Below are 24,791 nucleotides of genomic sequence, written 5' to 3'. Positions count from 1 at the left end.
AAGGACGTCAGAGAAGCAGTCAGAGTCAGAGCGGGACACAACAAAGCTAGCAGGTGTTTTTGAGTAGGCTAACTTTCACGATGCTTTCGGGTGCGGCAAAACGTAAAAAAAATGGAGGAACAGAAGAAGAGACAGCGGGGGGGGGGGCTTTACAGAAGTTTCTGTCGGGCTGCTCGGGCAGCCGTCCAACAGCTGTGAACCTGCTCGAGTCAGCAGAGCCGGAGGCCGGGCCAAAGTCAGACCCGGAGGAGACACGACCCAAAGACGCGGTGGAAGATGCGGCGGAAGACGCTGTAGCGCCGACGTCGTCAACATCAACGCCTTCTCAGAAGGACAAACTGGAAGAACAGCAGCCAGCCAGAAGTGAGCCCAATATAGTCTTACAGGAGCCTCTAGACCCAGAAAGGGTATTAACAACTAGCTACCCATCTGATCCTGCAGTGGTAGCAAACTGACGACACGATGCGTGAGTACTTTGCACTAAACCATCCCTCTCAAAATATTGGATATTCGGCATCACAGAGAAAATCTGGAGACATAAACCGAAGCTTAACCAAGGAACATTTCTTCAGACGTGTTTCTGCTGTGACTGTGGCATGTGATGCTGGAAGGCTGAAGATTATCCCGGAGTGGAGAATGCGAAATGGTTTCCTTGGTAAGTGTTGCTGGTTTTATTAATTATTGGTCAAATAATTTTATTAATGTTCAAATAGCAAAACAATAAGTTCACACTCAGAAAACTGACACAGGATTTCTGATTCAGCAGAGGTGAAAACAGCCTGAATGAGCATAAAGCAAGATCAAAACTTAAGATAACATTTTCATTTTATTAAAATACTTTCTTTTAAGATTATAGATTGTATAAAATTTATACTGTAATAATTTAAGCTGCGTGTTTATAGTTGGTTTTTGCACCTTTAAATCATGCTTCAGTCCATTCAAATTAATCTATTTATTCTTGAATGTCTTTCCACCATCATGTGATTAATTTGTCAACATTTATAAATGTTGTAAGCTATTGTATTTTGCAGAAAATATTTGTAATTAAATGTAGTGATTAAATATAAACAGAGCAAATAAGAGACACATATTTGCTCTGTTTACCTAGTTTAATGACACCTAGTGGTTATTTACTGGTACCGCCTTGACAATGACACTCCCAATCATTTATTAGCATTTAATACAGCTGTGTAATGACGTATAAATTATTAACATCAAAAAAATTGTCTGATAGAATGTTTTACATACAACACATGACTTATTTTGGCATACAAACAACCAATTTGTAACCAAAGACTAGGCTATGTAAAATGTGAATGAACTTTTATTAGTAACTTTGGTAAGTTTCAGATTTCAATTCATTAAATAACATCAATGGAGGGGGGGAAGGGGGCCCTAAAAATGCAGCCTGCCTGGTGTAGTCCATTTATTTAATCCGGCTCTGGTTCCGCCTGGCTCGGCGTGTAGCAGCAGAACAAACTTCCACTCTCTGGCCTTGCGGTGATGTTTCCTTGGTTGCACCCTGTGGCAAGAGCACGTTTTCACGGGGTTTGGCACCAGGTGCTCAGTGCTTGGTGAGCAGGTTAGGAGGTTGTTGTGGGAGGGGCCTCTTTTTAGCTCAACCTCCAAACACACCCGCATCACATATCAGTTCAAGTCAGGATAGGTGAGGTGATGTTAAACAAACGTGACAGCCCGGGGTCTGTGCTCATTTAGGCCTCTGGGGTGCGCCGTGTCCAGCCTCACCATCCTCAGCTTCTCAGTTCTTCTCTGCTGCTGTGTGGTCCAGTCCGGATTAGACTCGAGCACCGTGGGATTAACGGACTTCCATCCATGCATAATAAAGTGTTGAACCAAATGTGTGCTCGTCTCCTTCTTTCTCAGAATGTTGCATCTGTGCCGAGCAGTGGCGGCTGGTGAAAAATATTTTTGGTGGGGCTGTGCTATTTTTTTTTAAACAAACTTGTGCTTTCTGAGCTTTGTGCACAACTTCACTATTTCCTGAATTAAGCACAGCTCTTTTATTTCCTGTCTTACATTATTGGACAAACTGATTAATCCACGCGTGTCTGACTATTGGCACACTGCCTTGCGGACCAAGGTTGAAAAATACTGCATTAAATTGCACATAAAATAACATGACCATATATGGTCCACATCCACATTACTGTTTGTGAAACTAACATACTGGAGAATTTCATCACAATAATATTAAATAAACAAGTATGTACCTGATCTTTTGCATACTGTTGGTGAAGCTCTGGATGACCCCTGTGATGTAGATGGTCAGTGTTCCTCTTCTGCAGCTGGTTGAACAGCATGTCCACATGTGGCATGATCTTGTGACACAATGCCGGCAGAAAGCCAAAATCTTCTTCCTCCAGCATTCTCACAAAGCCTCCTGCCTCTCTCTCAGTGACTGGATCAAAGTCATCCGAGTCTCTGATCATCTGGAAAAATCTGAGGAGGTCATCCTTGAGCTCATACACTGTGTTGACATCTCTCTCTTGGACAAAATGTGCCGGTTCTGATCCACTTCTTCATTGTGTTTATTCACTGCAAGCCTGTGCCCCTCGTCTCTAGCTGCAGCTCTGCCTAGCATAGCTAGCTTCACCGTGTTGTCCATGTGTGCCCGGGATAACTCGTGTTTCTTCACCTTCTCAGAAAAATGTTTCATGTCTGTAACTCCTGACTCAACCCATGCCTCATCTGTCACAGTCGTTTTGAATAACAAACACAGAAAGCAAAATAACGCAGTAGCGTGATTGCATCCAGCTAGCCAAGCCTTCCCAGAAGCCTGGTGTGTAGTTTACCTCTCTCCTCCTCCTGCTCGCTTATCTTTACGTCGGGCTGATCTGGTCCAAGCTCTTTGACATTAAGTTTTTCCACCATAGTTCTCCTCTCGAACAGATACTGGAGAAGAGACCAAACTGAATTCAGTGGCTGCTGAGATCCGGTATCCATGCTGGTTGTAGTCACCGGTGGCGTCCATGTTACATCTGCGTCACGAGTCACGACCAAAAACGACCCTGCCGAGTTCTACCGAACACCAACGAAACCTTTGGCGGGAGCTCTATCGTCCATCATGCTTCTGAAACAACGTCGACGCTGATTGGATACATTCCCATTCCTACCCTTTGATTTTCTTGTCAGCAATTGGACGACTGGTCCCGTCCTGTTTGGGCGATTCAAAAACAGCCTACAGCCTCCAACATTGGTTGTGTACTCCAGGCGTTTTCTATCTATCTATCTATCTATCTATCTATCTATCTATATCTATATGAGTTTTTTTGTTACAAAACACACAATTAACTATGTGATTATTGTTAATTTTATTTTTTTTAAATAAAAATTATAAACACTGGGGATAACTGGGAGGGCAGCGCCCTATCGCCCTCTACTGGCCAGCTGCCACTGGTGCCGAGTGAATCTGACCAGGAGCATGTTTTTAGTCTCCCCCACATACCTTTTACAACAGGTTGTACATGATATCAGATAAACACAGTCTGAAGTGCGAGCGTTCCCTTTAACTAGTGATAAATACACTGTGTCATTGTAAATCCACTGTTTGTGTTTAAAGAATTCCCCCAAATCTCTGGATTTGGTTGCACTGATAAGTTTGAGCTAGCTTTAACCAAGTAGTATCTGAGGTCTTTATTCCTCCTGTAGGCTGCGAGCACTTCATGGTCTGTGAGCATTTGTGTGCTGTGAACAAGAGTCTGAAAGTTCTTTTTGAACAACCTGACGCAGCCCAACATTTGTGGTGAAAATGGGATCACTAAAGGCATTTGAGGTGACATTAATAGGATTTTTTCTCCAGGAAGGTTTTATAAACGTTCCTGAGAAAGGTGCGACAGTACCCCCTGCTGGACAAAGCAGAGAAAAGTAGTTTTGTAGCTTCCTGAAAAATCACATTTTTGTGTGCAAATTCTGTGGAATCTCAGCAGCTGTGACTTAATTATTCCAGCAAATGTGTGTTTTGGATGAAAGCTCGTTCTGTGGAACAACACGTGTGTATCTGTTGGCTTAAAAAAAGACTTTGATGTCTAGCGTGTGAGAAACATTAAAATTATTAGTGTAGAGGCTCTCCACATCCATGGTAAAATGGATGGCCTCATCAGGAACATTTAGATTTTTGATCTTTGCCACAAAATCATACGTATCCTTAATATAAGTGTCGTGTCTTGTGGACAAAGGGTTCAAGCAGAAGTCAATATACTGTGCAGTGTGGTAAGTCTCACTGTCACATTCTGACGTGATGGGTCTCCCAGCCAGGATTTCACAAGGAGGGTTTGCACAATGTAAAATAACGTCGAAGTATTGCATATAGCAACAATATAAGCTCAAATAATGTTTGACTAGAGTCTAATTTACAATGTCAAACAAAGCCAGTCAAACGGACATCCATGCCAGTTCAGTATGCATTCCAGTGTTACTCACCTTACGGCAGGGGTGTCCAATCCTGGTCCTGGAGGGCCGGTATCCAGCAGGTTTTGTGGTTTTTCTGCTCCAACAGGCTTGATTCAGTGGTTGAAACACCTGTGCACCAGCTCATCAGGCTCTGCAGAAGCCTATTAATTAGCTGCTGATTGAAATCAGGTGTGTTGAAACAGAGTTCAAACTAAAACATGCAAGATACCTGCCCTCCAGGACCAGGATTGGACACCCCTGCCTTACGGGTTCTTTTAAAATCGTAACCTCTGCCTGCTTACAGCAGGTCTTTCAGGTCTTTAGAACTGGACAAGTCAGGTTCAGGCACAGGTACTTTGTCAGACTCCTGATATGGTAGAGCATCCACCACCACAGACATCAGAAATTCGTCAACTCTACATTTCATACCGAGCTCACACTGCCCTCCAGTGGCGACAACTGGAATTAGTCTTGTAATTTCCATTAAAACCACTTTTTTTCTCTTGGGGCTCTCAGTGTGCAGAAGATTGCAGGACTAATCAATTTAATTTATCACCTCATACTCAGTGTATCCTCATGAAACTGTCTCATTCTTCTATTTCCTTATCCTACATAATTTGTGAGGTTGCTTAACACGGTGCTGCTGATTTTTGTCATATTTTGCTCTCCACCACAAACACGTTGAAATTCCCCTGATTCAACTGAAACAGGCTTGAAACAAGTCTACGCAGAAAACACAGCAGGGGAAGGGAACATGCAACCTAACAAGAGTTACAAACTAGGGTTTAAGTGGACATTTTCTAGATTTTATACATTGAAAATAGTTTTTCATCCAAATTTCAGTTTTTTAATTAAAATCTGGAAAATAAACATCTGGATGTTGTTTATGACTGGCATAAAAATGGATTTATCCTTGTAAATAATTTAAACTCTTCATTCACATCTTGGGGCATTTTTCTGCCATAAAACAAAAAGATGCAATATTACAACACATGCTGATTTAGAGAGACTAAACCAATTTCAAATATAAATATAAAAATTACATTTCCAATATTAAGTTAAACACGTCTTTTTATTATCTGCTGATACAGTTATTGTCCACTAGGTGTCAGTGTGAATCCACTCAAGTCTGAAGAAACCTTAGAAAAAAAATAATTTCAAGACAAAATATTTTATTTGAAGCACTGATAAACAAGATCCAACTACTTATTTCAGAGCTCATTAACAGGAAGTTATTGTTTTGCACCAATTTATACTTGTCCATCACAGCGGAGCGTCCAGCGTTGCCATAATTCATACAAAAAGCTCACAAAACACAAGTCAGCTGGAAAAATATCAAAACCACATCCATTAACCAGGAATCAGATGAACAACTCCACAACCATAATGGCATTCCACAGCCTACAAGAGTCTCACTGTGTTATGGCAGCACAGAAATACAGAAAAACGTTGGAATAACTGTAGGAAGTTTAGATTAAAACTTTTGTTGATGTGCACTGGCGATCATGGCTTTTTAGTGTCATAAAGCAACGTCATTATGGAACCAACAAAGGCAATGAACGCACCGGATTTTGGTCATCCTGAGAATCCTCCTCTCAAAAAAAAAAAAAAAAAAAAAAAAAAAAAAAAAAAAAGGCTTTAGGGGTGGAATTACTGGGGTTAAACTTTTCATCCTTTTTTAAAAGAACTTAAGTCTCAAAAATTTTAAATGGAAAAAAAACAAGCTAAATGGTGTTTGACCTACTTTTAACCCTAACTAAAATATTGTGTTCTGAATGCAAAAATATGTTTTTGAATCTATTTTAAATGTTCTTAGTTAAAAAATGTTTAATTAATATTCAAAAATAAACTTTTGTCAAATTCAACCCAAAACTTTTTTAATGCTCATTCGTTTGCAGAGAGCCCGTGTCGCGTCATTCATAAAGCGCACCAAGGTCGTGTACACACGAAGCCGGTATCCTCCCCTGCCCATCTAGAAATAAAAACTTGGGTCCACACCACCTGGTTTTCAGCGAATAAATCCAGTGCATTGCAAAGCAAATGCCATCGGCATGCCAGGCTTGTAGAGGTGACAGTGGTGCTCCAAATTTTCAGCATCTCTGCAGAAAAATATTCCTCGGGTGTGGAATAAGAAAGTGGTGGACAATAACCACGTTTAACGTCGTCCTTCACCTGTGTTCTTCTACGTAGAGCAGTAACTTGGCGTTAACACAGGTCACACGCGAGACGTCGGAGTACTTTGTTGGTGGTGGCATTGTGAAATCTAACTTAGCGCCGACAAGAGAACACACAAATCTCCACTTTGGTTGGAGTTTTTGACAGAATCATTTTTGGCGTCGTGTATCGTCACTTTCAAGAGGATGACCGGCCAACACGTAGAAAAACATCTTCATTTTGTGGGGTGCCCGGCTACGTGCGTACAGGGTCTGAAACATGTTCTTTTTTTTTACAAAATACAACTCTAAACGGAACATTAGTGTTACCATAGTAACCAATCAACTATACTCTGAATATTTCCTATTCTAAATGCAAAAACTGCACCACAGAAAAGTGAACATGGTAGAATCACTTTCATCATGTCATGTCTACAATACAGTTGGAAAAAAACATTAAGGCTTCACCCTGTAGATGCATTAAATAGCCATGCAAGTACACACATTCCACTGCAAGCAGGCATTGAAACACCGAGACTGAAAGCTGACGCTGAAAATGAATAAAGGGTCTTCTACTTATCGTAGATTCACTGAGTCACGATTATTGTGTTGTTCTGGATCGCCCACACACAAACACATTCACACAAACACACACTATGTAACCTTTTCAGATTTTTCAGGCAAACTGAGTACGAAAGGAAAAAGGACGCCCTTCGCCTCCAGAGGTGCCTTCAGGGCCTCCTCGACGAAGTAGGCGTTCTCCTCCTCCACCACGAACTGAAGAGTCTGGCTTTTGTTCACACAGTAGATGCAGTTTCCGACAACGGCACACCTGAAAGGTAAATGACTCCCCGGCCTCTGGGATGCACAGTCGTGCCACATCTTCACTATGGTGTTGTACTTGAAGACGTTGATCCCCTCTTCTCTGTTGACATCGAAGCGGTAGATGAAGCTCTTCAGCGCCACCATGTCGGAGGACTTCTTCCTGCTGTTGTTGAAGGGACACTCGTGCCACTCATCCCTCTTGGGGTCATATTTGACAAGGCGGTAGAAGAGAGAACCTCCTGAGACGTAGAGTTCTCCACTGCAGGTGGTGGCTTCGTGGGCCACAGCGAAGGCTCCCTTAGGCAAGGGGGCAATCGATGTCCAGCGGTCCATTCGAGGGTCATATTTCTCCACTGTGAACAAACACTCGCCTCCGATGGCGTACAGGTGGCCATCCATGGACACAAGCTTCAACTGAGCTCGAGCCTGGTTCATCGGTCTGATCTCAGCCCAACGGTTGGTTAAGGGGTTGTAATAGAAGACCTTGTCAGACACCTTGCCCTTGTCCCCATAGCCCTTTATCCCCCCAGCCACAAACAGATAGTTAAACATGGTGCAGATCCCACACCCTTTAGTGTTTATGTCCTCGGGCATCGCAGTCAAAGGTCTCCAGTCGTTCTCTGCTTCACTGAAGAAGTAAATCAAAAAGTTCTCCTCCGTAGACCCAGCAGACAGGGGGCTCTGTGGTCGGCTTCCGCAGCGACTTGGCGGACGGCTTCCAACTCGATCAAACACATCATTTACCTCGGCAACCATCAGTATCTTCCTCCCGTCCATCCTCTTCTTCAATATCAGGTCCCTTTCCGACCCCGTCAAACGTCCGTAGACAGCGGGGTCTTTGAGGACCTGGAGGAAGTTGTCACTCATGAAGCCGTACGCCGTCTCCTTCAGTTCACTCAGGCGCTGCTTCTTAGAGATGGCCAGAATTTCGTAGCAGTTCTCTGCGGTGATTTGCTCAGACATGGAGTCCATAGCTGCCTGCACGGCACAAGGGATCTGCAGGACTTTAGCCCCTGTGATGACATCCACCACATTGTCCTTGGTAACACTGATCTGAGAGGTGTAAACGTAATCTATCAATGTGGACAAAGTCTTGTAACTCACACCTTTCACTTTGAGAATGTTGCGAGAGAGACGTGCTTTGAAGTAGTCGCTCTTCTCCGCCAGGACGGACTTGTGAGCGCTGATCGTCTGCCCGCCAACCTCAATGACCAAATCGGGCTCTTCTTTAGGCTGTGCACTCTCAGCTTTGTGGTTTGATTTTAGAATCAAACAGTCAGTTTCCTGTTTGGCTGGATTCAGAGGAAGTTCACTGAAAGAAACTTTAGCTCTTCCTCCATTGTGAAATTCACCACTTTTACAATTTTGTTGCACACCAGCCTTGTGATTGGCTACGGCAGCATCAGCATGAGGATCTGGACTCTCCGGTTCACCAGAAAGTCCATACTGGGCCGCTCTTGAGATGTGGGAGCTGTTAGCTTTTTGATGATCAAAGCAGTTATTCTCCATGGGCTTTCCATCAAGCAGGTATTCCTGCTCAAACATGGGAGGAGGGCTGAAGTCCTGGCCGTCCTGCAGGAATCCGTGGTCGAAACCCGGGCAGACGTTCCTGTTTTTGTCCGTGAGAGTTACCAGGTCAGGGTTCACCGTGTGGAGGTTTGGATCAGCCTCCACACTGATGGTCCCTCCTCCCGGTCTGTATCCCTCATTCATTTAAGTTTGCTTACTGGCAAAAGGAGACAGCATCCTCTATCATTTTGAGTGAACGCAAAAAAACGTGCGACGGCTGTCCTTGCTCTGCACCTACATGGAGAGAACACAAGCAAAAATGTAAGCATAGAGAATGAAAAAGAAAAGCTGCAAAGACGTATTTCCCATAACCTTACCAAAACAGAAACAAAGATATCAATAACCCTGCTTTTTCAGTTTTTTATTTTGAATGTTAGCCAAGTATTTCTTTTTTAATTAATACATTTAAATTATTTGATTCTAAATATGCAAATTTTACATAATTATTACCTTTTACGATTCCATAAATACACCTGGAATTTTATTGTAAGGAGCTAAAAGTGACTAAATGTAGTTTGAATGCGTTTTTTAGAATCGGAGCCCCATACAGACCAGACCAAAGCATCTACAGCTCAACATTCAGTCTGACCTACTGTAATCATCACCCTGCCTGCCCTTTAGATGTGGTAATCTGGAGACATTTTAAAGCGCATGCGCAAATGGTTTGCATTTATAGGGGAAATAAATCGAAAATCTGAGAATGCTTTCTAAACAGATCATGGCTTTCCCTGTTCTAAAGGAATCTGGATAAATCCAGAAATAAAACGCAATAAACTCGAATCAAAATGGGATATTTCGTACATTATGAACATCTGAACTCAGAGCATGTCTAAGCATGAGATGACCTACCTGTGATTCCTGGCTTGGATGAATCGGGTCAGCACCAGTTTTCCTGCCAGTCCCTCCACAAAGCAGTTACGTAAGACGAAGCAGCCAGCCGGCGCTCCCCTCAAACACTTCTTCAGACGCTTTATCCCCTCCGTTCACCATCTGCCCACAGATCCACCAAAACCACCAACTCGGGATTTCTCTCCTCCCGATCACAAACCAGCCGATGTTCCTGCTAAAAAACAGGCGAGGAGGCGATCGGACTTCCAGCACCTCCTTCCCGTCAGCTCCAATTTCCTCCGCAGCGCGAACCTTGCGTCTTTTCCTCCGGGAACGGAGCGTTTTTATTCCCTCAGACCCGTCTAGTCGGTGGTTCTTGCTTCCCTTTTACCCAACAGTTGACAAAAAGTGAGGCGGTTGTTATTGATCCAAGCCCCGCCCCCTTAAACGGCATTAACCCTACACCTAACAGCTCGTGGATGCGCTCATCTGTTGTGTGCGCGCGCTGGTCCTGGAGATGCGGCATGCCTTTACGCATCTAATCTGTCTTGACTACCCGTATGAAAGGATTCCATACAGGGACACGCGCGCGTACGCAGTTTTTAAAGGACCGTTTCTTTTATTATGGGGATAACCCAACCTGAAACTAAATGCAGCACAACTGCTAACATCAGTCACAAGTTTACAATAACTAAAATTTAGCCAAATTAGAGAATTTCCCAAGATGAATGTTATGCTTAAGGTCAAAGGCCAGAATTGATCCTTCAGGATTTTCTGGTAGAGCAGACTTAATGGCTCCATCAATCACAGTGAAGCAGCCCCAGGCCATCACACTCCCACCACCATGTTAGCTGGGATGGTGTTCGACTTGAACGCTCCAGATGTAATGAGATGGTTTCCCTTGTGTCTCATCAGTCCACAGAATATTTTCCCCAGAAGTCTTACGGTTTCATCAAGATGAATGCGAAGCAGACCCTTGTTCTTTTCACTCATGGAAGCCATTTTTCCTCTTTCTCGTCAATCTGACTAAAACCTAAACCAAGAGGCCTACGACGTTTTAAGTGTCGTTCGGAGTTATTTTTATCTCGAATATCTATTGAAAAAGCACAATGTGTTGCTTTTTGAGATCTTTTAGCCTTAAATTTAGTTGTGTGTTACATACCAATGTATAGCAGCCTTGTGGCAGCAGCAGATTTAAAAATAACACCACTATATGGCCTCCTCATGGAGATCGTGTCTTTTGACAACTGGCCTCGTAGATGTAAAAATAGGGGAGCCCCAACGAAAGCATCGTACAGCCATTAGCCCTGCGAGATTAGAGGGTAGGCAGCAAAGAAGCTTTAATGTCAGAAACTGGGAAGACCCGCTGGTCCAGCCACACAAAATCAGTGTTGCTATGGGAACCTTTGGGGTAGGAAAGAAAACAAGTCCTTTAGTTATAGAGCTGTCAAACTAACTGATAACTGGGTTAATTTGCTGAATTCTTACATCATTTAAGTCTAATTCATTACCAGATCAGTTATATGTGATCATCTTAAATCCTCGTGTCGTTTGCGTGCTGCTTTTGTCCAAAATCAGCTCGTCTTTTTGCTAAAAACTGATAACGTAGGACTGGTTACACAACCGTGAACGTGGGCGCTGCAAGGAAGGAAAACCTTGACCCGCTCTGTTCGGCAGAAGGAGAAATCCCGGAAGAGCTGCATCAGGATCCGTTCCTGCAGCCCCTCAGGCACATTGCTAGTCTCGGCATGCACCGATCGCTGCACACCACCGCAGCGAAGGACAGGGTTGGAGCGAGTGAAAAGAACGAGCACTCACAACCCTTTATTCCTTTAGTCTAGAGACGTGGCATGGCAAATATCGAGTCAGGACTGAATAAAACCACGGTGCTGAAAATGAAGTATTCTGAAGAAAGTGCTCACAAAAGGAGATAAAAGGCAACTACATGAGCAAGTGTTCTCAATAAAACAAGATTTATGGAATTGTTAATATACATCAGTAAATACAAGTGTGACAAACGTATAAATCTTTTAAAAAATATTCTTATGTGGGAAATAAAGAAGAACTGATGATTACGCAACTTCCTCCCTTATAAAGAGAAACCTGGCCAGCCAGGGATGCTTAGATTTCTTTTTTTAATAATCCCTTTCCTCCATTTACAAAATAATTGGATCTTCCTGACCTTTAAACTCGAGCGCATTTCACCTCAAACTGTTGTCACACTCCAGGTTTACACGTCTGAGCTAAACCTGGTGTAACTAATCTACTCCACTCTTACCTTTCTCACCTTCAAATGCACCGCCATGTTTTTTTTACAACACTGATTTAAATACTGCAGTTCATATCAGTCCAAGTGTCTAGAGAGACTAAAGACAATTGCTACAAAACATTCAAATAATAATGAAATTAGAGACCTTTCAGTGTTTTTCATGGTATAAAGTAAATTATAGACTTTGATGGGTCCGTAGCCGCTGTTAGCGCTAAAGCTAGCGATGGTTTAGTGGTTTTGTTGGTTTCTAAAGGCAGAAACGTCACGATTATATTAAAAATGGTCTGAAAATCACACATTTGGTTGTTTGGATTGAAGCCAAACACTTAAAGCGTTGACAGACCTATTGGTGAGCAATTTTGGTTCACTTGGGGAAAAAAATGCATGAAAATAAAATTCGTACAAACACACAAACACAACATCCATCCAACGTGGTGCTGGTGTCACATGTTCAGTAAAGGGATTTGCCAAATCATGATGGTGGACACGTTGTCCTCGTGGCGAGGTTGTTTGGTCTTTTTGTTGACCCTACGGTGACTCAGACCTCCAGACACCACCAGCAGAGAGCTGACATCCACCTTACTCGAGCGGCGGCCCCTCTGGTGATGAGCAGGGTCGTGAAGCAGGTCATAAAGGGCCCCGTCCTCAGGGCCGTGCTCCAAGGATCCCTGGGATGGAGCTAGGGAGCCGCAGGACGAGGAGGACAGAGAGTCCTGCAGGGCCATGGTGGTACAGCCTGCCTCTCCCAACCACACAGCCTGACCCTGAGGAAGAGGAGAGGCAGCATCCGTTGGCGGTAAGGTGCTCTGTGACCCCTGGAGCGAAGAGGAAGGGGTGGATGTTGGTAGGCTCGATGTTCGGTTACACACTGCTGCAGCCATGGTGAGGAACTTCACAGGACCATTGTGCGCATGCACCGACGCCATTCCTCGACCTAATAACAAAAACGTGAATCCACAAGCTTTAAATGACTTGTGTCTGAATATTTTGTAGTAAGTTGTTCTACAGGATGCACCTAGACAGTAAAAGCAAAAACCCACCAAGTACCTACGCTATGTTTTAGCTGCATGCTGTGCTGATGGTAGTCATGTTGACCAACACGCACCTCAAACTTCACCTGCTTCACGATGTAAAAACGGAGAGCCTTCAGGTAGATTTTAAAATTGGTGAAATACGTTGCAGGAAACCAAATCTGATAAGTAAGGTCGTTGGTGTGTAACTTTGTTGCTATGGCACCAGGGAAGGTTCGTGACAACCAAACACAAAGTCGACTAACCATCAAGGACAAACTCTGGGTATGCGAGGTGATTTTGGTCAGGCTCATGAATTAATGCTGATTACAACAAAAGACAGCAAACATTTCCAGTTAAGGCCTCAGTTTTTTATGAGAAACTGGATTATGTGTCACACAAAGGCTGAAAATGACACTTTGATGTGTAATGGGGCGTGTGCGAGCAAGAATCTGGTGATACGAGATACATCACTGTGCAGGAGAGAAGATATAATAAATTATGATACTAAAAACTAGATATTTGCGATTTTTAGGACCAAATTTAATTGGAAACCTCAGGCCTGACGCTTCCAACCAGTGTTATCATGAGATCTCCTGCTTACGTCAGAATGAAGGCAGTAAAAACTGCTGCCACCTAGCAGTCGGAGGTTGAATTGCACCACACAAAAGAAATACAGTAAGGCCTAGTCCACACGTAGCCGGGGTTTTTTGAAAACGAATATCCGCCCCTCCAAAAACTTGCATCCACACCACCGCGTTTTAAAAACAAACTCTGTCCACACGTACCCGGATAAATACGTTGTTAAGGACATGCCAGACCTGTAGGCGGCAGTACTTCCCCCGTTCTTAACCTCGTCCTTCGTCTGTGGTCTTCCGCAAGGAGCAGTAATTCTGCTTGCTAAAACAAACAAGCAGAAAGCGCTTGGACAATTGATGGATCAGGTAGTGACAGAGTGCAGCTCTGAAGGTTCCATGATGTCGGCTAGTGTAAACACAGGTCGCACACGTGATGTCAGCATTTTTTGTCGCGGAAAGTGACGTTGCGGACCTTAAAACTCCGGTTTTGTCTGTCCACACGCAGACACCCAAAACGGAGAAAACGCAGATCTTCACTTTGGCCGGAGTTTTTAAAAAGATCCGTTTTCGTGTGAAAAAACTCCGTTTTCGTGTGGATGACAGGCCAAAACGTAGAAAAATATCTACGTTTTGGCAGATCCCCGGCTTCGTGTGGACAGGGCCTAAATGTTTGCATTTAATATAAAAAAAAATGCACTGCTTCAAAAACATCGATTCAGTATCATGCATGAAATATCGTGATATTTCAGTGTTTTGACATTTCCTCACACACCTTGTGTCTAAGCCTGTTATTTTAGGGCTATTTAATAATCATTTTAATAACATAACTGTTGACACAACAAAGGCTGGTGTTGGTTCAGCATCCAGGAAACAGCAGAGCATGTCTTGGCTAGTAGAAGCTAACCATTAGCATTAGCTACTTCACCACATGGCAGAACTCCTTCAAACTTGTGTTATTTGTGGAGCTAAAACATCAACGTTGCAAGTAAGTGGTAGAGTCGCGTTGCTGTTATCCAGTCAGAAGCAACATGTCCAAATATCAGGAAATAAAACTCCAAAGCTTGCCGTCTGAAGCTCAGCTGTGATGTAGCTCACTTCTAGTTCCTGGAAATGGTACACTGGTGCCCCCCCCCCCTTCTTGCACCTTCTATTACATAATGCACTCATGCTTTCGTGTTACCTGTTACTTTAGGGATGCCTTGTAGTCGAGGGACTGAAAGAGCCACAGTCACCCCCAAGTTTGTTCCCACTAGAAGCAGGCCGTGACACACCAGCAGACTGCTGACCGACACTCTCTGGTTCCCTGCAGAGAAACGGGACAGGCTCATTTTCCATTCATTAAAGTGATTTCTGAGGTAAATCCACTGGTTTTTGCAAATAAAGAGAAAAGCTTGGCGAGCACATCCTTCCACACACAGAATCTCCTTGAAAACCAAAAACAAAACTGTTAAGGACTCATTCCACCAGGTTTGAACAGCGCAGCACACAGAATGGTGGCATGTGTGTGTGTGTGTGTGTGTGTGTGGGGGGGGGGGGGGGGGACGTTAGTATGTGGCAGCATTTCGGCAGCCACAGTGTTCAATGCTCGTTTGTCTCCATGGCAACCTGAAGAGGAGCCTGGATGTATCGGAACAAAGAAAAAAGCACCACTAAGGTCGGCTTTGAGTCAAACAAACAAACAAACACAAAAGTGTTACGTAACAGGATGAGTGAAGCGTAACGCTGTAATTAGTGAAGGTGCTCGGCCTCTATTCATACAAAGTATGGCCAAATGACCTGACCTTTTATGTTCCCTCTCCTGTTCAGAAAAATCACCGAAGCCTCTTTGGATTGTAAAAGCGAGGATTGTTAAGCTAACAACACCTTTCAACGAGGACGGCAATAAAGCCAGGCTGCCGACGGTCTGTGTAGTGACTTATTATGTGGAACTTGGCATTTCCCTAACACCGTCCCCACATAGAAGCTTTGTCATGACTCAGTGAGGCAACAAATGGGAAATAAAGCAGATTTTTTTTTACACTGTTTGTAGGGTTGCAGTGAGAATTTGAGGTTTTGGAATAACAGCCCTCTCAGGTCTGCTATGTGGGAGGTGAGACGGTCATGAGTCATTACTGTTGGAACAGCCTGACTTGAGTTTCCTCCCTCAAACTAATCCTCTTGGGTTTTAGTAAAAAATGGCTGCCAGTTTATCTGCCTAATCCCCCTTACTAGGGCTGACCCTGTGCATGAGGTGCACACACGCCTTACTGCCATCTTGCTATACTTCCATGTCTGCCATGGCAGGCTGGTACAGTTTAATGCCAACTCTTGCCCACATGTGCTTCTAATGAAGGCTCCGAGTCAGGAGAAACACAGACTCCTGGTCAAGGACCTTGCTCAACTTCCTCCTTTCATAATATTTGGAGTTCCCCACCCAGAGGGTGAACTAAAATAAACCCTACGAGAGCATCAACACGGGGCAGCTCTGTCCCTGATCCTACACCAGATGACCTCTTTGATCTACACAAGTCCTGACAATCAACAGTGGAGGGAAGAGTAAATCTAGAAATTCACCCCCCGTCTAGAAATACTTAGGATCGGCATTTTGAGAGACTTCACTGCCGGTTACTGTAGCTGAAAGCAGGGTTTGTGTGCAAGAATACATATCACAATACAGACGAGGCGATACGATACATCGCGGTACTAAAGCCAGACGATATTTGTAAATTTAAAAATTTAATTTATTTGGGAAACTCAAGCCAGCCACTTCCAAAACATATCTGGTATTATAGTGACACCTTGTTCCGCCAGAATGAACAAGACAACATCTGCTGCCACCTAGCAGTCGGAGTTTGAATTACATGTCACTAAAAAACAGTAAATGTTTGATGGTAAATTGTCAATAAAAAAAATCAATAAGCTGCTTTTGAAGGTAAGAATAAAGTTAGAATGACATCATGTGGTCAAATTTGGTTACTGCAGCCCATTTTCAAAACCCCTGACTGACTCAGGTTTGCGGTCAGCTATGGCTCAGCACCAAACAGTTCTGGAGGATGAGTAAAAACGAGTCATGTCCTATAAGTTGTTCAGACTTGTGTTTCATTACGGAGCCCTAATGTGGCTCGTTATGATTTAAATGGAAGAATCTGCTGATACGGTTGAGGGAAAATTGTTGAAACTAAATCACAGGAGATGTCCAAAGTTTGGAAGTCTGTGTGTTCATGTGTTTGTCGATTTATTTGTGCAATAATCAGATTTTTATTTTACTTCCACAAAATGCAAATTCTATATTAGATATTACAGAAACGGGGACTGCTTGCCATCAAATTTAAAAGCTGCCCCCTCGTTAATTAGGCCGTCCTTTTTGAAGTCAGGCCATCCAAATGATGGCGGGACGGCTCGCTGGCCAATGTTCCAACACAATAATAATAATAATAATAATAATAATGATCATAATAATAATGCATTGAACTTGTATAGCACTTTTCTAGACACCCAAAGACGCTTTCACACACTCTCACATTCACACACTGCTAGTGATGGTAAGCTACTTGTAGCCACAGCCGCCCTGGGGAGGTCTGACAGAGGCGAGGCTGCCATTTGGCGCCGTCGGCCCCTCTGACCACCACTAACACAGGCAAGTTGGGTGAAGTGTCTTGCCCAAGGACACAACAGCAGAATACCTCTGGCGGGAGCTGGAATCGAACCCATGACCCTCCGATCATGAGGCAACCCGCTCTACCACCTGAGCTACTGCTGCCCGTAAGACATTAGACTGTTGTGATTGTTTCACTGTAAAATTCTTACTTATTGCACCTTTAATTATCCAGATATCAAGATATTTCAGTGCGTCAACATTTTCTTGCATTCCTAGCTGAGAGCCAAACCATCTTTCTTTATTACGCTTGTAAATATTAAATCTGGGTCCCGACTTGGCGCCACTGATTACCACTTCACCAGTAAACGTGCCGACCACTTTGAGGTGCACAGAAACGCCGGTGCACAAACAAAGACACTGGAGGTGTTATTTATCAACCCCCTTGATGTTTGTCTCCCATCAGGTCACGCATGGCTGCATATTTAGGTCACACAGCAGCAGACAAAGACAGAAGCTTCGTCACGGCAACCAGGCAGCCACCATCCATGATCACACAGCGAGCTGCGCTGGTGGTGAACACAAATTTTATTATATTATTATTAAAATTACTATTCCAATTTAACCATTTACCGTTAAGACCTCTATATTGCAACAACTACATGTGTGTTTTGGTGAGAATTGCATGTTCTAGTTTACTAAAGGTGGCACAGAGTTCCCTCTAAATGCAGCTATTACAGCATGTTAACTATCTGGGACTTTGCTGACAGAAGTTTCTCATTCAAGCTGCAAAGGAGGGAGTTGGCAGAATTGCTTCAACATGCATGAACTTGAGAAGGCTAACCCCACCTCCCTGCAGGATTTAACACCGCAGCATCGATAAAGGACTCAGGACACCACCCCATGTTTCTTTGAGAGAATATTGCTACTGCGATCAGCCACAACTGCATTAAGACCTCATGAGAGAAGATCTCAGTGTAATTTCATGTCGATTTTTCTCACGACCATTACTGGGCCTCTCAGAATGAACACTAATGAGGAGCTGAATTGCACATGAAACGTTTGACACTCCTTCCTCCTAACAACGGCTGCAGACGGTTGCTCTAGTCTAAACAGTGTGGCCAGCCGTCCCAGTTACATCAGAGTTTGGGAAAAAACAGCACATTTTTCGGGTCTCTTTCTGTTCCACAGCAGCAGCCAGCAGCCATAAATGTTGTGTTTGCACACAAATAAGAGTAGATGAGAATAACGTGTTCGACAGGTGAACTTCACTCAAGAGATTTGATCAAATCTCAACTAAACAGTGGATCAAAAAGTACAAAAACGCCAACTTTTCATGCAGACTGACAATCCAGAGCACTCGTATTGTTTTCAGAGGAAATGAGCTCTAATGGCGGAGCCCACAAGACGAAAGCTCTCATGTGCACTGGTTGGTCCCAGAAGGAGCTTCCTCTGTGGTGGCGGGGTTCTATTAGGATGCTGAGCGCCCACAGCTTTTATCGTTCACATCTGTCTGACAAAACCCACTTTTATTTCCAACGCTAGACGGTGTGGTGAGGTTCTCACGGGGTATGGGGGATGTGGACACTTGAAGCAGTTGGGTCAGCTTCTACATTTTTACTTGCAATTAGGGATTTCCTAGAGGAAACTTGGGTTTTTAAATGATCCAGGAACACGAATACTCTAAATCCAGAAGCATGACGGAGCAGAGATGGCGTAACCACCCAGAACGAATGGCTGTTTGTTTTTAACAATGAAAACTTTTGATTTCCAATAATGTTTTATTGTCTAATTACCTAAAGTTGGGCAGAAGATGTTTTTATGGAGCATTTCTCGCCACATTTAAACCTTCACACACTGATGGAAACCGATAAATTCAATATTCTGTAAAAAAGTGAATAAATTTAATCACCTCAGAAATGTACAATCCTGGAAGAAAACTCATCCAATCATTGTGAACGTCCTGTTCTAAACCCTTGCCATCAACTGAACAATTTAGACTTGAGCTTTTCTTAGCGACATGAGCAGATAAGAGATACTTTAGTCGTTTATTTAGAAAAATAACCCATTTTCTTCTTCTTCAACGATGTATGGCAGACCGTTGGCTGAGTCCATCACCTTGCTGGTAGCTCTGATTGGTCCTGCTGCCGTCCAACTGTGTGTGGAGACAGTCTGAAAGACGACCATAGACTCCGCCCCAGAAATAAGCTGGCCAGACCAAACATACAGGATGGCTCGCCAGGCTACACTATCTGGTGAAGATGTTAACCTTCATTCAACAGATTAACCGAATTCAAGCAGAAATGTTTGGTTTAAATATGTAAAATGTCCACACCATGTGTCTGCTGAGTGTCTTAGTCAAAAAGAAGAAAAGAGAAACTGAAAACATCAACGATCTGGTCGTATGAATCCCTGAATCCTACACACAACTGTAACTATGACCACACTTCCCAGCGGCGTGTTTTTGGGTCACACTGATATAAAGCAGCAGGTTACTGGGGATGAACGTGATTTTAAATCCTCAGCAACAATTTTTATGAGGCTAAACAGCAGTTCTCCATCTCGAATCCTCTTAGTGATAAACAACACTTCCACAGGTTGAAAACTTTATTAGTTACAAAATGAGTTTTGCTAACAAAGCGAGTTTAACTTCCATGCTTTTTTTTTACACCACCCCTAAAATTAAATATTTGCTCTCCACAATGAAACCTGTCTGGATCCAGCAGCTCACTCGTCTAACTCCTGACACCGGAGCTTAGATAACTCATCCAGTTAATGGCGGGTTTACGGCTAACACAATAGCTGACCTAAGGTGAACCATTACAATAGGGCGTCCTAATTCTTCTTCCAAGTAAAAATTAAGCTCATTTCTCACAGGGTATCTGCAGGTTTAAGGGAGCCAAATTTAAGACTTTTTAAGACCTTTTTAAGGCCAGTGTGACCAAATTTAAGCCATTTTTTAAAAATTAAATTTAAGCTATAATTTCCAGCTATTGCCTGGAACCATTGCCAACCATGTCGCAAACGTGGAATTACCCACCCAGTTACCATTAAACTTGCACTTCCCCATGGCGCAAGCCCCCACTAGCTTAACCAGCTAATGTGCTCATCTAAAAACAGACCTCTTTTACAACCAATTGAATGTGTACAGTTCCGCTTACACCAACATCATACACAAAAAATGCTGAACACCAACTAGAAATTCTTGTTTATTGGGTCTTTGGTAATTTAAGACATTTGGAAACTGTATTTAAGGATTATTTGTAATTTTTAAGGATTTTTAAGGCCTTAAATTTAGAAAAGCAAATTTAAGACTTTTTAAGGACCCCTGTTCTCAGAATTATTGCTTAAAACTTACTTTAGGTTGCATTTTAGGGTTAAAGTATCCACTTACTTCAATAAAGCTGTTTTATCTTTGCTCAAGAATAACAGTCTGACGAATAAAAAGGACTTTTTTCATTAAGGTTCAGTTGAACCTTCAGATTCAGGCGAGTTTCCAGGTAGACGGCTGCTTCCATCTTTAAAACGGACTTGATTAGGACAAACTGTTCTATAAAACCCAGACGAACAGAGACAAATAAGTAGGTCTCAGTTCATCACTTCGACAAAAGAAGCTTTTGAAAAAGGGAAGAAAAGCTTGAATAAGTGTGAAAAACCTGCAGTGATGAAAATCTACACGGAGGATGGTTATTCCCCGCCGAGCGACGGATGAGGAAAATGGAATCTGTGGATGAGCTTTACGTTCATTAAATGGTTGGATCTGAAATAAAGAGGCCGCGTCTGGTTCGTGTTTGATAGTGTGGAAGTGTTCTGGGTCTTTGTCAGGTAAACGGATCACGTTGCTGGGTGACAGTGGAGAGCAGCAGGTGAGAGCAGAGACGTATCCGGAGACGTGAAGGTGGTAGCCAGACATCAAACGATGAGGCTGGATCTTAAAACCTGGTGTGAAAAGACTTTGGACTGAGATGCTTCCAGACACCAAGAGAAGAAACAAACCGTGCCAGGCTGAAGAATCAGTGGGTTTTCTAGTTTGTTATGGAGAAGAGGTGCAGCACGGGTAAAAGAAGAATCCCTCTAAAGCCTGGGCCCAGACTCATCTCTCCATGTTGAGCGTTTTTAGCGCACTCTTACCAGGCAGTATATTATTAACAGGTGTGGCGATGTTTATGTCCTGCAGGTGCTCCAGGGTCTCAGTGTGGAAGAGGCGCAGCGTGGAACCGGAGCTGAATGCGATCCAGATGCCCACTCCGGCCACCACCATGTGAGACACCACCATGCCCTCCTCCTGGTGGGCCTCCAGCTGCCTCTGGAGGACGAGAAGAGGCCAGGTTAATACAACTGGACTGTGTTGCACTGATTTATTAGACTGAAACGCAGCGTTTATGTGAGCTTTTTGTCTTTAAAACTGAACAGTGATGTTAAACTTAGATTATCTCCGTAAACATCACAACCCACAGAGATGCTAGGCTACACCTGCCCCTGCAGCGTTACCGGTCATGTCTGCTTACACCAATTGACTTCAGATACAAAATGAAAACGACAGGGCACCGGTGGGAAATCTTTCTGAAAGCATAAATCATGAAAGTTTTTGAATAAACTTATTTGTAGGCCAAGTTGTGGATTCGGTTTCTGAACCTTGTTCCCTTTAGTCACGCGCTACATTAAATATTCCTTATGTTACACGACTCAACACTTCCAAACCCCTCTGACTTTTAAACGCCACCAACAGTGAAGAAAAGGCGCCAACAGGCAGGTGGTCCAACATAATGAGCTTAACGAGGCTAAACTCATTACGACTGAGCGCATGTCAGAAGATCGTTGCTATTCCTGGACTCGGAGCAGGTGCTAGGCATTCCCAAAACCAGGCCAGGACACGCACGGAATATCACCTTCCAGGAATTTTATTAACGAAAACGATGGAAAGAAAACTAAAAGTTAAGCTTAGACAATCACACGAAGCATAAGTTAACTCACATAATAAATATCTGATCAATCTAAGGTGATTTCTACATAAATAAACTAATAAAGTGACTTTTCACGGGTTTGATCTGCATTTTAAATAAAATCAGACTCTAAATAAACTAAAATCTCTGCACTGAATGAAGTAAAATCCCAAAATTATCAAGTAAAACTTTATTTATATAGCACTTTTCACAGATAAAATCACAAAGTGCTTCACAACATACACAAAAAGACAAAACAGGACAGGAGCACAAGGTCAACTTACATAAAAAGCTTGTCTAAATAAAAGTGTCTTCAGCTGCTTTTTAAAAGAATCAACAGTCGGCCACACGAAGAAACACGGGCCGGACGTTCCGAAGTCTGGGAGCTACAGCTTGAAAGGACAGGTCCCCTCTAGTTTTAAATCTGGTCTTAGGGACCTTCAGTAGGTAAGTAAGTAAGTAAGTAAGTAAGTAAGTAAGTAAGTAAAAGTTTATTTATATAGCGCCTTTCACAGATATAAATCACAAAGCGCTGTACAACATGATAAAGATCAGGGCAAATACCTCTAACCAATAAAAACATCCAAAAAACAATAGCAGTGATAAAGTAGAAAATGAAATCATGAGTATAAACAAAGTGAAGGTGTGAACCCGAACAAAGCCATCTTTTTGAAACATTTAGGGAGGGAACGCCTGGATGAAAAGGTGAGTTTTTAGATGATTTTTAAAGACCTCTACAGTGTTAGAGAGACGGAGATTTGAAGGCAGACTGTTCCAAAGTCTGGGTGCAATAGTCTGAAAGGCCCTGTCCCCTTTGGTTTTGGCCCGAGGACTGTAGAGTGCGGCCAGAAGAGTGAGGGATTAAAAGGTCCGATTAATATTGTGGAGCTTGTCCATTAAGAGCTCTAAAAGTCAAAACTTAAATTTTAAAATCAATTCTAAACTTGACCGGTAGCCAACGTAAAGAAGATAAAACCGGTGTTATGTGAGCCCTTCTATTGGTTCCTGTTAAAAGCCTTGCTGCGGCGTTCTGGACCAACTGGAGACGACTGACATCTGATTTGTTAAAACAAGTAAAGATAGAGTTACAATAATCTAAACGAGAAGAAATAAAAGCATGGATAATCATCTCCAAGTCCGATTTTGGAGTAAAAGCTCTCAATTTGGAAATGTTTCGCAAAAGATAAAAGCAGTTTTTTACTAAATGTTTTGAGTGGCAGCTCAAAGACATGGATTGGTCAAAAAGAACACCGAGGTTTCTGAGACTGGTCTGGACTGAGGAGCTCAGGGAACCGAGGTGTTGTTTGATTAAAAGCACTTTCTGTTCAGGAGCAATGATCTGTGTTTCGGTCTTGCTTGAGTTCAACTGAAGACAGTTACTGGCTAGCCAGTCCTTAATACGCTCAGTGCAATCAAGTAGATCAGCTAACTTGTTAAACTCTGTGTCATTGAAAGAGCAGTACAGTTGAATGTCATCCGCATATAAATGGTAGGACACATTAGTAAAGATTTTAATCATCTCCCCAAGAGGGCAAATAAATAAAAGAAACTAAATTAGGCCAAGGACCGAGCCCTGGGGAACACCGTGAACAACATCTCTGCACTGAATGAAGTAAAATCCCAAGACATTTTCTCATCGGTGCAGCCTGACAGGATTAGGCCCGGCTTACGTACCTCCACACAGTGTGTGCGGGTGCTGATGATGAAGACCTGTCCACCTGAGGAGGCCCAGAGGTGATCCTCCACGGCCAGCATCGCCTTGACCGGCAGAACTCCCAGCTTTATCAGCTTAGGCTCATCACAGCTCCACGACCCATCTGGAGGCAAACGGTTTGACGTTGTCCAAATACATACAGAAAATATTCTAAACCTAATAAATAAACACGAAATGCTTGAAATGAAAACATCAAAGAGCAACAATAAAGCTCTCCTGCTTATTAATGGTTTATAAACGCCACCCTTAAAGGTCAGCTGCATTTATAACTCTGCTAAGTGGTCATTGATGGGTTCCACAGGCTTCACTGTGAATATAGATGGGCTGTGAAGTGTTAGTCAGAGCTGAGCTGGATCCCACAAGCGACTCCTACACACTCTGTTGTGCATGTGCAGGCTTACAGATTCAGCTCGAGAGCAAAAAAAAAAAACACCCTCTGCTGTGTATTTATAGATATAATCACTTCTACAATCATTTTATTCACCTGGAAAATGACGTCTGTACTTAGAGAATAAGGAAAGTCTCAGATTTCATGTAATAAAAACAGGAAAACAGAAGAATTTAAGGTGAGGCGGAGATTTCAGAGCTTTAGGAGCAAGAACCAACATGACACATTGAATCTGGATGTCGATTATTGAATACAGTTTACCCAGAAAGCACATTCCTCTGGCTAATCCAGGCCAGAAGGAGAATACGGCCTCCTCCGTGATGTTTGTCTAACAGAAAGCACAAAGACGTCTATTGAGAGGAGAAGGTGCCACGCAGCGAAATCTGCTTTAACCAGGAAAGAAACCAACTAAAGCGACTAAATTAGGATTCCAGCCCTTTTCTGTGTGTGTTGTTCCAACAATGACACAGCGTCGGTGACGCTAGGTAGAAAATAGCAGGAGCAGCAATAAAAGGAGACCGGCGTGTCAT

The 24,791-nt window shown here is 43.1% G+C and overlaps 3 protein-coding genes across 6 annotated transcripts in view; all 3 read right to left on the bottom strand.

Moving 5' to 3' along the window:
• Positions 1 to 4,509, bottom strand: part of LOC107392507 (AT-rich interactive domain-containing protein 1B) — a 299,430-nt gene extending 294,921 nt beyond the window's left edge. Inside the window, exon 1 of one of the 2 annotated variants that reach the window (XM_070546703.1) lies at positions 4,441 to 4,509. The gene's annotated coding sequence lies outside the window, so the exon portion shown is untranslated. Of the gene's footprint in view, positions 1 to 2,231; positions 2,356 to 4,440 lie in introns of those variants that run through there. The other variant, XM_054742136.2, reaches the window with a different exon arrangement.
• A 2,492-nt stretch (positions 4,510 to 7,001) lies between these two features.
• LOC107392505 (kelch repeat and BTB domain-containing protein 11) lies at positions 7,002 to 10,011 on the bottom strand. The gene is made up of 2 exons (XM_015970355.3): positions 9,807 to 10,011; positions 7,002 to 9,191 (listed from the first exon to the last, which is right to left on the bottom strand). Exon 2 carries the CDS (start codon positions 9,099 to 9,101, stop codon positions 7,218 to 7,220), a length of 1,884 nt encoding a protein of 627 aa, XP_015825841.3. The 5' UTR covers positions 9,102 to 9,191; positions 9,807 to 10,011; the 3' UTR covers positions 7,002 to 7,217.
• Positions 10,012 to 11,741: 1,730 nt separating this feature from the next.
• The window catches only part of arhgef10 (Rho guanine nucleotide exchange factor (GEF) 10), a 58,428-nt gene continuing 45,378 nt past the window's right edge, over positions 11,742 to 24,791 (bottom strand). For all 3 annotated transcript variants that reach the window (XM_015970352.3, XM_015970354.3, XM_015970353.3), the window contains 4 exons: positions 23,834 to 23,976; positions 21,348 to 21,522; positions 14,823 to 14,945; positions 11,742 to 12,988 (listed from right to left, as the gene is read on the bottom strand). In XM_015970352.3, coding sequence (XP_015825838.3) covers positions 12,498 to 12,988; positions 14,823 to 14,945; positions 21,348 to 21,522; positions 23,834 to 23,976 — 932 coding nt within the window. In that variant the 3' untranslated portion in view covers positions 11,742 to 12,497. The remainder of the gene's footprint in view (positions 12,989 to 14,822; positions 14,946 to 21,347; positions 21,523 to 23,833; positions 23,977 to 24,791) is intronic.

This window comes from Nothobranchius furzeri, chromosome 18, assembly GCF_043380555.1.
Source record: "Nothobranchius furzeri strain GRZ-AD chromosome 18, NfurGRZ-RIMD1, whole genome shotgun sequence".
NCBI classification, from domain to species: domain Eukaryota; kingdom Metazoa; phylum Chordata; class Actinopteri; order Cyprinodontiformes; family Nothobranchiidae; genus Nothobranchius; species Nothobranchius furzeri.
This window is presented reverse-complemented; position numbering and strand designations above follow the sequence as displayed.